Source organism: Gavia stellata, chromosome 16 (genome assembly GCF_030936135.1).
Source record: "Gavia stellata isolate bGavSte3 chromosome 16, bGavSte3.hap2, whole genome shotgun sequence".
NCBI classification, from domain to species: domain Eukaryota; kingdom Metazoa; phylum Chordata; class Aves; order Gaviiformes; family Gaviidae; genus Gavia; species Gavia stellata.
In genome coordinates, this window is record NC_082609.1 from 13,296,431 (window position 1) to 13,312,278 (window position 15,848).

Here is a 15,848-nt window from a genome sequence, read left to right on the forward strand (position 1 = left end):
GGCAGACTTCAAAGTTGCTACAAACCATATGCTTACAGTAGAAACAGAGCTCCACCCCCGGTTCTCAGGTAAATAATGGGCATGAAGAACTAACAAAATTTTTGCAAGAGGTGTAAGAAAAAAAATCCTTGATCAGATTTAAGGCCTGGTACTACACTCGCCTTTTCTCTCTGCATTGTAGAAAAAGTGAGTTATATGTAGTTAAAGGACTACAGTAATGCAAATATTTTTTTTTAATAATAAAAGAGGACATGGAATAAATAGTCCTCTGTAACAGAAAAAAAGCTATGTATAACTGTATGCAAGTAAAACATGATCTTGCAAGCTGCTAGCTATAGGATTTTAGTAAGTAATAAAGGCATGATTAACCTACTCTGTCCTGATCACAGTGGTTTGACTTACATAACAGACATAAAGACTCTTGTATCTGATAGTGGTTTACTTTGCATGGTGAACATAATGTTTGCATTGCTGGTGGTGTAAAGTGTGTAAGGACCATATGGGAACATCAGGAAGAACAGCTAGACATGTTTCTGGAGACAAATACGTTAGAAATATAGTTAAAAGAATGGGCTAAAGATAAAACTGCTTGCTAAAGGTAAAACTTCCTAATAATTTTTTTTGTGTTTTACGACCATATCTGTTAAATCAATGGTTTGGTAGTGTGGGTGGGTAGAATAGAATGTGTTTATTGGGGAAGGAGTAGTAGATACTGAATTACAAATATTTTTTTTCCAGTAAGGCTTGCAGCTTTGTCAGTCTGTACCACAGAGAAACAGCAGATGGATGCAGCGTATGATCTGTGGCTTAAAAGGAATCAGATTTGGTAAGCTTTTCCAAAACTACCTACCATTAATATTAATTCCTAAATAATTTTGAAACAATTTTGTTAGACCATATTTGTAAAAGATCTGTATTCTGTATCCTGAGGCCATAATGCTTTGAAAGATGGCAACTGTCTAGGTGCCCCTAAGGCTGAATATGTTCTTTGCCAAAATTCTGGAGAGTAATGGGAAGATTTGTGTTGCTACTGAGTTAACCTTCATTTCAAAGCTATCCCTGTGCAAGGATTTCAGTTTTAATTCAGATCTGAGATTTCAGGTTTTTTCTGTATGTTCTGCCAAGGAGAATGCCATAGTGGCTCTTGAAGGTTCACAGAAGTTACAAATGGTTTGTAAAGAGTTTTCTTCTAGAAGAAGCCTGGTATAAAAGAAATGGTCGTAGGAGTGGAAGGAAGACTCTGCTGTTCGTTCTTCTCATTATTTTTGTTCTGTGCGATTATGACAACATACGATATGTAGAAAATGAAGATTTGTTTCCCAGAAACTTTTTACTTTATTCAGATGAGTCCTCGGACAGATTAAAGAAGCATATTAGTGAAGATAGTCATATGTAACACCAGAACTGTTTTTACATTGCTCTCCTACGCAAAGAATTTCACTGTGCTTGGAGGTACTCCAGCTGTATTTCAACAGTAGGCCAAACCATACTCGGCATGCACAGGACTGTTCTGCATGTTAGGGGTATGATCATCTATTCGAATGCTACTGGCTTACACTAATGGTAATCTATTTGTTCGTCCCACGACTAATATTGTGAGGAAAAAGCACCGCATTAGCTGTAAGGGCTGGCAGGGTACAGGGATATGTATTGTCATACTTTCTATTCTGTTTTTAAAATTATTTTTTATTTTTCACTCGGGAGACATAGGACTGTATTTTAAAAGCTTAACACCACTTGCATTCATATAGAAGTTTGCAAAAGCAAAGCTGCCAGACAGCTTTCATGCAGGGGAGGCCAGAATCGTCATGATCCTTACTATAAAACAGCATGGCTTGTGTAGATACTTTGTACGGTTGGTGATTTTAATTGTGCTAGCCGGTCAGTTCAGTTAGGCACCGTTCATTTCTCTGGTGCTGCTGTGCCATGGCATAGAAGGATGGCAGTAAATTCTGAGCCTACAAGAAATTGCCAACTAATACAAAAAGACCACTCAGCCCTTGAGCTGATGGGACATTAAGATCCAATAGCTCAGCCCAGCAGGGTTTTTGTTATGTTAAGCTCAGACTTATGTAGAGGGTGGGCGTAAAATGGAAGATTTCCTCTTGCAAAACTTCAGCGAGGTTAATGCTTACTGAAATCCACCTTGCTTTTCAGCAGGTGTTGCTTATAGGAGACAGTTACCATTAAAATGCTAACTGTCATCTTTTAAGTCTACTGGAGTCCCCAGCAATCCTTAATGCTATACACAGGAAACAAATTGCGTGTATGGCTTGTTAACACTCTGAATTGTTTCACTGCAATAACAGAGGAGATTATGTGCTTGACCCAAGCAGTTTAAACTGCTAGAGGGTCTTAAAATAGAATGTAAACAGCTCTTTTGCAGTATGATTTGCATGTTGAAAGGTGCTATATGGCTTTTAAAAAGATGTAAATAAGGATATTTATATACCACTCTAATGACCAACAGAAACATGATACCATAGGTAACCCTTAAATGAAAGTATACTAACAGTAGGCATGTAGATGCAGGATGAAACTTGTAAGTTTAACAAAAAAGCACTTGCTATTTAATTTTTTTTCCATCCCAAATTCCTTTGATCACCATTTAATTTCTGTTTATTTTAAATCTAGCCTGTAATCCCTTTAGGATAGGGTTTGTCTTTCTGTGGCTGGTTTATATAGTTGTTGGCATAGATGGGGCCTTGTTTCTGTCCTGGAACCTTTAGAAACTGCCAAAATAAAATGAATGTAGTTAATGAAACAAATTGCACTAACACGCTTTCTGTAGATTAAAACGGGTTTCCCTGTGTTCAGCAAGTGGCAGAAAGGACAGAAGTAGAAAGAAGAAACTATGAATTCAAGAGAGGAACTGATATAACTGGAAGGAATAAGATTACGGAGTTGAAGGCAGGAAAAACGCAAAGGTCTATGAAGATGTGTTAACAGCATATTGTCAGGCTGGGTAGCTGAAGAAGTTGTAGTAAGTTTGAGTTGAGTGAGTGAACGGATCTGATGTGGTTGTATGATGCCTGTAAGAAATAGATACGATTGTATCTGTATGCATGGGTATACACAGGTGAAAGAATTGTTTCTCTGTGTGTAGCTGAGATGCAGTAAGGATCAGGTCTGGCAGACTTGGCTGTTTAAAGGCCTGTGCTACTCAGTGTTAGTGATACTGATTTGTTCTATCATGACCGAAATGTATTATTGCACCGACCTAACTATGAATAGAAAATCTTGAAGTCTGTGAATAGTCAGAGCATGTGTGTGTGTTTCAATTAGTAAGTGCATTGGCTTAGGGTGTGTATAGTTTGAGATGATGCCCAGAGAATGATGTTACCACTGTACATCAAGTTATGTGTAAGTGCAGTGCCATGAAAGAGCCAACACAAAATGCAAGGTTGTAATGGAACAATATACATAAACGGAATATAATCAGTGTTGCAGTGAAGCCAAAGTGCATAATTGTAGCATATCTACAAACACTCGGCTTCCTTGAAGCTGATTTAGCTACCAATATCAGTGAAGCTGTGATAGCTGTCTCCAGAATGGGCTGCACCCTGGTAATTGCCTAGTAGTTGAATTCTGTGGTGTTATTGGTATCCAAGCTAGCTGGATATGTATAAGTTCACTATGCCTGTTTATGCTGCCACTGATCTGTCTTAGTGCAGGCATATGAAAGCTCTAAACGAGTGTGTGGATTTATAGGGAGTGTTTACAGTGCCTTGGTAGGATAGTAGATATTTTTCCTAATATCTAGACTGAGGCATAAGAATTTCAGATTAGAGGTTTACAGTTTGAAGTTCTAACAGCCTTGCTGAGTCTTTGTGACTCCACACATTAAAGGGATTGTGGTTTATATACATCCGATAGCTCCAGTCTTTGCTGCTTCTTCAGCAACAACAGTGAGACATAGTGTACTACCGGAAACATCATACTTTTCTCCCTGCGTCAATCTGAATCATAGTGGCAATAGCTTCCTGTGACTGCTATAGTGACAACAATTTCCTGTGACCCTGAGGAAGGTCTGAGGGTCTCACAAAAACCTCCACAAGTCAGGGTTTAGGGACCACAGTTTTATGCTGTGTTAATAAATCCATTTTAACATTATTCAGTGTTTGCAAGGCATGATCTGCTATTGTTGTGAAATTTTCCAGGCTTTCCTATTTAAAAAGTGTAACCAATGAAAGCCAATGTATGTAAGCAATGGAGAGGAATATAACCAAACAAACAAAGAAAAGATTGGGTCTTGATTGTATGCTGCAGACTTACTGCTTCTATAACAAGTTAGAAAAGTAATGCTCTTAAAACAATTGTTAATTACATTTAAGCTGTTTTGAAACTTCATTATTGATTTATTACAGAAAATTGGTATGGGAGGAGAAAATAATCTGTCATTCCTATAATGTTTGGTAACTGATTTTTGTAGCCATGTGAAGGTAGAGCTCGTTTTATTAGGTTCATGAATGATCATTAAAGGCTTTGTAAAAATCTCACTACATGAACACATGCCCCAAAAGTCTACCCTGCAATTTGAAAAGTTAATTATATGCTAAATTTCTTGTGAACAAGAGATGAGGTCAATGAGTGGGGCTTTACCTAATGTCCATATGGAGAATTGATTTAAATCAATTGCCGTAGTTGGGGTTGCTTAAAAAAATTGCAACTATAAGTGAACCCTTGGGGCTAAGCACTGGCATTAGTTCACTGCTGACATGTCTCACACTTATTTTATAATTTTAAATAAATGTGAGTCTCAAACAACTTCTTGTTTTATCTTGTAATCTGACAAGAAATAAACTTAAGATCTAGGGAAACTGAAGACTGGTTTCCTTCAGATGTTAAACATTATTTTTTTCTTTCTGCCTGTTTAAAGATCTCCATGTCTATGATTTGTAGTGAACAGAATAGGATATATTATTAGTCAAGCTTTAGATGATCTTTTAGCCAGAGTCTCATGGTGTTTTAGCATAAATATAAGGTTGCATAAAAAAATCTAATGTAAAGGAAACCATTTGCTTCAGGTAAGCTATACAGTGTTGTTCTTTCTTGTGGGAATGCAAGTCTTTGTATGTTTGGATATGGTCACTTATTTCTAATTTTGTGACTTAACTGTAATGTACGCATTTTAATTTTTCTGACTTGTCATGAATATTTGTATATGCTCCTTTCTACCATATCTGGCTGCTGCTTTTGCATCTTGATCACATGTCCATTCACAATTGCAGATTTTTGCAAGTAAAAACTTCAATTTCAAGATGATGAATTTATGGGAAAGTCATGCATGTTCTCAAAGTGTCTAAGTATTTCTAATCAAGCTTCCTAGGTTTGATAGCGGATAAAAAAGCAACTGTGTCTTGCCAGACATTCAGTTGTGTCTTACGTAGATACTTAGTTATGAAATTCTGCTGTAGTTCTTCAGATTTCTTTATCTTTAGGTATAACTTACTGCTTTAAAACACAGTCATGGCTTTCGGAATCTGTAGGGTTGCTGAAAGCTTGATTTAGCAGAGAGGTTTTTTAGTTTTGTCTCCCATGTTAATTTAAGAATTTACACGCAGTCTTTTAAAGATGTCCCCTGTGGTTGTTAGATTCCAGCTCCTTTCCCTCTTAATGATCTGTGATGATACCACCTTCTTTGATATTCTACCAGTAATTAGTTAATAGATACCTTTTTTGTATTCTCTAAATCTTTACCCCTTCGATTGTAGATTGAAGAGAAAACTTTAAGTTTTTTCATTCCTTATTTATATATTTTGCAGTGAAGTTTATGGCACAGTACGTGTCAGTTAGTCATTGAAATACAGTCCTGATGTGGCAAGCAGGACTGGGCCTTACCTAAATTTGAGTAGGAGATCCCTACAGAATATTCAAGTGATTTACTAATTAAGTCAGAAAGAATCAGTGCTAAATCAGGATCCTACACTGAATAATGGCTTACGTAGCGGAAGAGTTTGCTCACAGAAACTATTACAGAACAATTCCCTTTATGGATACTCTGTTCTGATTAAATAATGCTTTCCAAATTGAGGCCTTGCCATGCAACTCATAATTTTCGTAGTGTAGTTTTTAACTGTGATTGTTCTTCGCAGATACCTTTGCTGCTGTGGCATAATCTTTTCAAGCTGGTTGCTCAAAGCCCCGTCCAACCTGGCCTTGAACACTTCCAGGGTTGGGGCATCCGCAGCTTCTCTGGGCAACCTGTTCCAGTGCCTCACCACCCTCATGGTGAAGAATTTCTTCCTAATATTTAATCTAAATCTACCCTCTTTGAGTTTAAAGCCATTACCCCTTGTCCTGTCACTACATGCCCTTGTAAAAAGTCCCTCTCCAGCTTTCTTGTAGGCCTCCTTCAGGTACTGGAAGGCTGCTATAAGGTCTCCCCAGAGCCTTCTCTTCTCCAGGCTGAACAACCCCAACTCTCTTAGCCTATCCTCATAGGAGAGGTGCTCCAGCCCCCTGATCATCTTCGTGGCCCTCCTCTGGACCCGTCCCAACAGGTCCATGTCCTTCTTCTCTTGGGGGCCCCAGAGCTGTGTGCAGTACTCCAGGTGGGGTCTCACACAAGTGGAGTAGAGGGGGAGAATCACCTCCCTCGACATGCTGGTCATGCTTCTTTTGATGCAGCCCAGGATACAGTTGGCTTTCTGGGCTGCAAGAGCACATTGCTGGCTCATGTTGAGCTTCTTGTCAACCAACACCCCCAAGTCCTTCTCCTCAGGGCTGCTCTCAATCCATTCTCTGCCCAGTCCTGAACCACGTGCAGGACCTTGTACTTGGCCTTGTTGAAGTTCATGAGGTTTGCATGGGCTCACTTTTTGAGTCTGTCAAGGTCCCTCTGGATGGCATCCCTTCCCTACAGCGCGTCGACTGCACCACACAGCTTGGTGTCGTTGGCAAACTTGCTGACAGTGGGCTCTCAATCCCACTGTCCATGTTGCTGACAAAGATGTTAAATAGCACCAGTCCCAATACCAACCCCTGAGGAATGCCACTTGTCACTGGTCTCCACTTGGACATTGAGCCACTGACCACAACTCTTCGAGTGTGACCATCCAGCCAATTCCTTATCCACTGAGTGGTCCCTCTGTCAAATCCATGTCTCTCTGATTTAGAGACAAGGATGTTGTGTGGAACAGTGTCAGATGCTTTGCACAAGCCCAGGTAAATGATGTCATTTGCTCTTCCTGTATCCACCAACGCTGTAACCCCATTGTAGAAGGCCAGCAAATTTCTCAGGCATGATTGAAACGTAAAACAAGCAACTGAAGTTCTCTTGGTACTTTTCCTAAGAGTTAGGATATTAGTCTTGATGACTTAGATATTTTCTTGGATATTTTCTTTTCTGTGGTGGTGTGGTTTGTGTGTTGGGTTTTTTTTGTTTGTTTTCCAGATTTTTCCAGAATGCAGTAGGCTTAAGTTGCGGTTGAAATGTATGTTAAGTTCTGCTCTGCAACAGGGTTGAGTTTTAGTGACTTTACCATCTCAGATGAAGGTTTAGAACCTTCCTTTTGGCTTTAATTCCCTGCCATCATGTCCTCTTTTATCTTGTGACAGGTACTGCATCAAGCCATGATGATAATGTTTTTTAGAACCACTAGGATACTTCTGAATCACCCAGCGATTCATTTGTAAAAATGGCGAATTCTGCAAGATTTGATATTGCTTTATACCTTAAGCAATAAAAACCAGCTTCTTAGGATCTATGTCCTCCTTCCTTAGCTCCTGAGTTCTAGTCAAGAATGTCTTATTTAATGAATTCTGTGTGTTATGCATGGACATTTAGGTATTCTTTGGGATGAAAGGGGCTATTTGTAAATAAGAATTTACATTCTAAGCTCTAGTTCTTTCTCATTACTTTGGGACACCTATGGCAGAGATTTCTAGATTTCTGTCTGAAAAGCATTAAGGGAATAAATGGAAATGAAAGAATGGTTAATTTATCAAAAGCCAAACACTTGGTAGCTCTAAGTCTCAATCATTCCAGTTGGCAAAATAAAATTGCAGTGCAATTAAATGATTGCAAATTATATTGCATTACTTGAAATATATCTTATGAATATTTTGTATGTAAGCGAGTTTCAGAATATGTCCTCAGAAATTGAGAAATCTGTATGGCTAAAGGTATGAAAAATGAGTGATACGGTACTGAAAAATGCAACCAGGTACTTAAACGCTATCTAAAAAAATACATATTAAGGGGCAAAAGATGTGTGTGCAGACTTACTTTTGGCATTGCCTGACTCTTCTGGTGTTACCCATGCAACTACTGTATTTTCTTGGGTTTTTGTTTTTAAATTAAGGTAAAAATACAATTATTTTATCCATGAATACATCATCTTGATCCATTAATTTCTGTTCAGTCTCCTTTAATTACTTAAGAATGCTGTTTTTGAGAAAGCTTCTTGGATTGTTTGTGATAAATAAACAAGGCAATAAGTATTAGTGAAATATGTGGCAGGAATATGTTTAATATGAATTTAAAATGTTAGAACTATGAAAGATGACTATTTTAAGTCTTATGTAAAGAGAACAGCAAGAAAATGTAGTATACAAATATTTCCTGGAAATTTCTAAGTAAACCAAATCTTTCAAATTCCTGTTAGCTTGTCGATAGTTTTTTAACAGTTTGTAGGTTTGGTTGTCTTTATCAGATCACATCCAGCTTGATTTTCTTATGGGATGAGCACAGCAACTGTATTTCTTCGCACCAGAAAATGGGAGCTGGAAGTATTTGGGCAGCACCTCTGAAAACCATGGTCACTTGTGTTTTGGGAGAAGAAATTTTATTGAATGTCAGGGTACCTGGAAAAAGCAATAATCAAGTAATAGTTGGTATTGGGCTGAAACACTAGACTTCCAGTTACAAGTACTAAATCTTATATCTGTTGTTTAGGATTCTTCACTGAGTATTTTGGTTCATTATTAGTTATTTGTAGAGTGTCGATCAGATGTTAAATAATTCTTTTCATTGTTGTTGAAGAAGTCTACGCTGCTGCAGGTAAAGAAATATCTAGGAGGTTCACTGTCCTTTTGAAATCTGAAGTGGAGTACATCTATATTCAAATTTGTGTTTAATGAAATAATAAAGGGGCAAAGATAGGGGCAAAAACTGACCTATATCAGTCAATTACTGTTGCCTACATGTTGGAAGGGGAGGGAAATTACTCACATGGAAGCGGAAAGAAAATGTTTTCAGAAGGACATAACTGTCAGTTTGTTTTCCTTAGTGGATGTAAGACTGAGTTTTGAAGAAGTTTTGTCTTATGACTGAGTTAAGGTGGGGGAAAAAACCCTCCTTGATAAGCAAGTTGAAAAGAATATTGAGAGTTTTACTTGCCACTTCTGATTTCCTTTTCTTTCTTTCACTAAGCTCATGTACTACCTAATTCATCTGGGACTTGTAAACTAACTTGTGAATTATATGGGCATATAATTAAGTAACACTGTTTTAACACATTGCCAGTGTAACCCAAGTTACTGTAGTGGCCTATATGAATCCACTCCAAGGGTGAGGTAGAATGCTGTTACTTTAAACACTGTTCCTCTTCTACAAGAGAAAGTCCTTCTACAAGTCATTGAAGGGGTGTATTTTACTGATGTGTAAGCTATTATTATTCATTTCCTGCAGAGAAGGACTGAGATCCCATGTCTCATGCAGTGGTTCAGCTGACTAGTTGCAATCTCTTAAGCTGCTGGAAGTTGTTTTTATTTGATCATAACCATATTTAAATGTTTTTGTTTGGAAGGGACCAAATTGCACTAAGTGAAAATACTGTGGAAAAGTTTCTCAGGATTTTCTAGGCCATTCCTAAACCATTCCCAAAAACTTTTTTTGGTGTTGAACAGATGCATTGCTATGTATAGTATTATGCCGTTAGTGTAAAATACATGATCTTTACCTTTAAACTATATGCAGTGTGCCTGTTTGCTGAGTGAAACAGGATACATCTTCCTTCAAAGAGGAGTGTTGGGTATTTTGTTATATGAAAAACCAAATTAATAAATTCTGTAATTATTTCCCCTTCATAAATGTTAGTGCATTGGGTACACAGCAGATAAGAAACATTTTGATGTCCCTCTGTTAAAGCACTGACATCAAAATACAAAATATATTCTAAGGTGTGATGGACGAACACCTTCCTTCAGGGTAGGAATTAAACCCATTTGCTAGAATGTCTTTATAGGCATTTAGGACCTTTGAAAACAGACCTTAAATCAGTTGGTGAAAATCCTCAATGTTCAAAGCAAATGGCAATTCTGAAAATTTAGAACTGTCTTTCCTCCATAGTCACGTGGCAAATCATTGACAGTGGTGTAAACACGACCACATTCCTGTAACTGCTGGAAGCAGCTGCTCAGTAGGCCTAAGTAAGAGTAGCTCTTCTAAATTGATGACTTCAGTTCATGTCTGCTGAGCGTCAAAAACCCAGTTTGTTTCTGGCAATTAAATGGAATCCTTTTTATTTCTGCAGTTGCACCTCTTCATCATTAATAGCTCTTATTTCATCTAGGTTTCTGTTCTGTCATGTTCCTTGTGTCATAAAATATTTCCCTTAGCCATCTATGAAAAATATACAGGAAAATCATTTAATTAGATAATCTTTTTCTAAATGAAAATAATTTGACTAAGATGTTTCAAGTATATTTAGTTCTTTTGCCTAATTCTTGAGCTGTTTAGTCACACTGTCCCTTTTATTCAATGATTTTTAGTGCTATTAGTAATTAATCTTTCCTCCTTTAAATATTGTGTTGAGCTGGCACTTAAATTGCTTGTTAGAATCACTGGCCCTTAAAGTGCTTTACAGAACACTGACTTACATAATCTACATTCTTTAAAAGAGAGAAAGAAGGAGGTAAGAGTAGGGTGGTTGTCTTAAATTAATACTTGATTCAGTCTGCCACACCGACTTGTCCACTAGCCTTCAGTTAAGAGCTAAGACCAAAGCAAAATGATCAGTGGGTAGCTGCAGTTAACATCAGTGCAGGAAAATTTTACATGGGAGTGTGTGTCTCATGATGGATCTGAATTCAACCTAGAACTGTTTATCATATACCAAGATAATGAACATTGCATGACTACAGGAAGTGAGTTGAAGATCACCATCTATTTCTTTTCAGATAACTGTCTGCATCTGTGAAAAGATGCCGCCTCTTCAGGACACAGAGCCAGTCAGTAGGTGACTGTTGACAGAGCATGTCTATATAGACATGCTCAGATGGTGTCACATTAGCTTAGCCTGTGAAGCTACGTTAATTAAGGGCCTTGCAGGGGGACAGCTCTTTTCCTGCAAAGGCAGTTGTATATTAACATGTCTAAAAGGTTGTGGATTGATACGGGTTTATGCCCAACCATTGCCCAGTTCAGGAAGGCAGGACAAACATGCAGCTGCATCCATCTCAACGTATGGACAGGCCCACAGATCAATAAATCCTCTGGCAGGGATGGAACATACTAGTGCTGTAAAGAAACTTATTTTGTGGATGTACAGATGATTTGCTTTGCAGAACTGTAAAACCAGAATATTTTATCAAATGTTAAATGCACAAAAGGTAAAATTATAGATACATGTGTGCTCCTTAGTATCAGATACCTGTTACTATGAGTTGACTTACCACAGCAAAGAGTTCAGTATAAATAGATATCCCAGCTTTTGTACTGTAAAGTTGTTCCCAACAGTATGACCTCCCAAACCCTGTTCTGGAAATTATTCTGGAAATCAGTTCTTGCTTGATTCAAGTCAAGAAATCTCCTGGTTACTGCAGCATCTTTTTAAGAAATAATTTGTGTGTAGTGTTTCAAAAGTTTAAAGGACAAAAAAATGCCTAAGGCAGGACTGGCATTTGAAGTAAAAGAGCCTGTTGAGGCTTCTGAGTATTTCCCAGTTCTGTTTGGTTTTTTCTGACCTGTTCCCTTGTCCCCTTATTTCTAGGAACATGCTAGCTAGTTAACATTACCACTATTTGAATGAGAAGAAACTTACGCACCAGTCTTTGTTTTATCTGTAAAATTGTTCCTGAGTCTTGTCTTTTCTGCAGTATTTTCTATGTACTTGTGTATGAATTACATGAACTTTATTAGCTCTTGTTTTCCATGGAAGTGCACAACACAAGCAGGCAGCAGCATTGTTCTCTTCCCCAGTAATGTATGGCACCTATCCCTTGAGCTCAAGGGCTGCTCCACAAATGCATCTCACTCTGGTTTGACACAAGTTACCAAACAGGGGTATGGAGATGGAAATGTTTATTTGGGCAGTAATATTGCCCAAGGGTTTGGTGGGGGGGGGAGGTTGGTTGGTTGTTTGTTTTTTTTAATTTTCCTTCTGATTAAAGTACTTTCAAAAACGCAGATTGCGAGGTACATGGAGGTCTCTTTATATGTTTGTATGGCGCACAAACAATTGGGCCCAACCCTGGTTGTAACCTTCACCTGCCACTGTAATACAAATAACTATGCAGCTTTTCCTGCAGTACCAGAAAGGCTATTTGTATCACATGTAAGTGTGTTGCATTTTATCTTCCAGACCATATTATAAGTGCAGTGCTGTTCCTACCCTGGTCCCTGCCTGCCTCCATGCAAGAATTAGCTGGTTTGGTGTAGGTTGTGAGTTGAAACACATATGCTACTGACATGCCTGTAATGCAATGGTGACAGTATCACTGGTGCTAGGATAAATTGGGAGGCCTAAACTCAAGTATAGGTAAGTTAGCATGGTAATTAATTTAAAATTTCTCATAGAAGTCTTCTGAGCAAATTACAAAAGTCTCTTTTGCCTTAAATAATATTTTAAAGCAACTCTTTCGTTCTTTGGTTGTGGAAACACAGTAGTGTTTCTGAGGTTGTTCTACATCTGTAGACAGCTCTGTTGACCCTAAGAGCGAGAGAACTTCTAGCTGTTGAGGTGTGGCTTTTTGTTACCTGTGGTCCCTGGAGATAAATCTCATGTCAAATAGGAATAACAGGAATGGTAAAATACTGACCTTAATTACTTACAGAAATGGGAATCCTACACAGCCTGTTCTCATTTAGGTTTTTGTGCTGACAGAGCTTAAGAAGATGGGACAATAGAGGAAATAGAATTGACTAGTAATCATTTGGAACCATTGTACTTCCAGAGCTGAAGCAAGCAGCTGCCAACACATCTCTGACACTGTGTCCTTCTCTTTGCCACTTATTTGTAGCCTCAGCTTTGCTGGCTGTGAAATATGGACAAAACCTTTTCATTCATAGAAGTGTAACGTGATTTAATTATAGTGAATGTTTAAAAACAACTTGAGGATGAAAAGTGCCGTGTAAGTGCTAAATGTTATCCTGGACAAAGACACAGTAACCAGATAATTAGTATTTCAGATGCATCTAGTTATTCTATAAATTACAAATTAATTTCTCTCCTTAAATTAAGAGTTATTGACAAATGCAGCTTTCCTGCTAATTGGTTTACATGACCAATTGGATGTATTTCAGTAAAATGGTTGGTAGAAGGCAAATGTGTTTTCCAGCTAGACATTGCCTTACATGCAACAATTATATATGGATTGGCAACAAATTAGAGCTAAGCACTGCAGTAAGGTCAACAAAATAGAATAAATTTGTATTGGGATTTTCTAGGTAGGTTTCGAAAATGCACTTATAATTGGCAGTCCCTCTTGAAGTCCCCTTGACTTAACAGTTTACCTGAATAAGGGGAGTAACTTTTGTCTCACATCCATGTCTTTTTGTCCACATGCCATTCATAACTGGTATGTTTCGTAATTGGATCTTCCTTTGAGTTTGCTATCTACTATCTATCCACTGTTTTGAAAGTCATAAAATGGAGACATTGTGGAGCCTAGGATTCCACACTAACTTAGTTCTTTCTTCGGCTGTTGTGATACAGTTTTGAAACTGTTCAAAGGGGGGAAGTGTGGCATAAATGACAATGTATCCAAGTTTTTCAAGCCTTTCCCCCTCGCTTAAAAAGGCCAAACAAAAGTATTGAAAGCTGTAGCATATTGCTTAGCCATGCTGTCCAGTTAAGCTCTCCCATTAAAAAAAAACCAAAAAAAACCAAAAAAACCAAACCAAACAAACAAAAAAACCCCCAAACCCAAAACAAAAGACACCAACAAAAAAACCCCAGCTGGTTCTGAGGTCTGCAGTTCTCATGTGAGGGGGGGAAAGCCACTCTGAGCTGGAATCTTCCTATACCATGTAATCACATCAATATAAAGATATTCAGGGTAATATTAATTTCTGATACAATTCCACTGACTTTTTAATCCAGTTACACTCAGGATGAATTTCTCCCTCATGGTGTCTGCAAACACACACAAAAAAGCACTAATAACAGTCGGAGAGGTCATGGCCCATTTGTGTATGCTAATGTCTCTGTGCCTGATGTGCACATTTCATCTCTTTATCAGATGCTCTGTTCTCTGACTAAAATTAGAATAAAAACTTGCAGTTAGGAATTTTCAATGCCAGACTTTTTTTTCTTGGATTTTTTTTTTAGAGGATTGGTTCTCATTCCTTCTTTGTCTATCTGTTTCTCTTTTCTTTCTGTCTTGCCACAGAGTTCCCTTTTATACACCCTCTTACTTTCTCAGGCATGGTTTACCAAGTCAAGAAGTGCTATCATTACAGACAAGTATTTTCAGCTCTTCTGATCTTGAAAATGTACCTCAGACTGTATGTGTCCCTGTCTACTCTGTGTATTTTTGCATTCTTGATTAAAAAAAATGAATGGTCCCTACTGTTTAATAAAACAACAAGTTTATTATTAATTTTAAAATATCACAGGTATTGAGGGGGAATATATAGGGAAATAAACTACAGAGATTGCTCTCAGTCAACCTTCTGGGGGGGTGGATGAAAGGGGAGACTTGTTGTGTCCTTATGTCCTTACTTTCTTTGGAAGACAGTACAAATTTTTAGCTATTCAAATTAAGGTCCTTCTCCCCCTTTCAGCTGCTCCCCCAAAGTAAGGACTAGCTGAGGACATTGTTGCCATCCTGTCAGTATATATGCATATATGCTATGCATATAGCATTCAGCAGCTGGAGCTGAGTGCTGTCATCCCACCTCATCTTTAATGATAATCTTGCAAAATATCCATTTCTCTGCCATGTGCTGAACAGCTTTTCATTTGGATCAAGAAATGTGTGGTACTTGAAGTTGCAGGTGGGAAATACCTTCCTTCACCTAATAAAGGATAGCTATGCTATAACACTGTATTGTCACATGCCGTAATTCCATCAGCAGTTTTGTATTTGCGCCACTGTCTAACCAGGCTTGGTTAGCCTAAAGTTCTAAAGACCTTCCTTTGCTAAAACCCTATGAGCATTAAGTATGCAAGGGAGAAAATGCTGTACTGCTTTCAGGACACAAACATTTCCCTGTGCATTGACAGCAAAGTATGCTTGGCATGCAGTGACTTTCAGTGCTCCCTGAAATAAGAGCACTTAAAAGACACAGTCTGGCCACAAGACTGCGGAGTTCAATCATTAACATAGTGAAATGACAACGCAAACATTAGGTCCTGCTGACTAAGATATCTGCACTTCTGACCACTCTAATTCTTTCTAGATCTTAAAACATTTTTCTCTTTTCAATATATGACATTGTGTTCTCTTACAGATCTTTATTCTTGTCAGTCTCTCATGTTCTGTTTTCTTGTGGACTTTAAGTTATAGAACCTGTTGTGCTAAGTGTATTTCAAAACAAGGAAAACTGTATCACCTGTATATTATACATATCTGATGCCCATGTTTTCTTACCATTATCTAATACAATTCCAGGTAGGATCGACTTATGGAGTATTCAGGCTTAGATTTTCTTCCTGTCAGAGCTCATCAGCAATACCCAG

General features: G+C 38.0%; 1 protein-coding gene across 1 annotated transcript in view; it reads left to right on the forward strand.

Moving 5' to 3' along the window:
• FABP6 (fatty acid binding protein 6) overlaps positions 1–15,848 on the forward strand; it is a 42,815-nt gene continuing 26,967 nt past the window's right edge. Inside the window, exons 1-2 of the mRNA XM_009813622.2 lie at positions 1–68; positions 739–826. Of these exons, the coding sequence (XP_009811924.1) occupies positions 787–826 (40 nt within the window). The 5' untranslated portion in view covers positions 1–68; positions 739–786. The remainder of the gene's footprint in view (positions 69–738; positions 827–15,848) is intronic.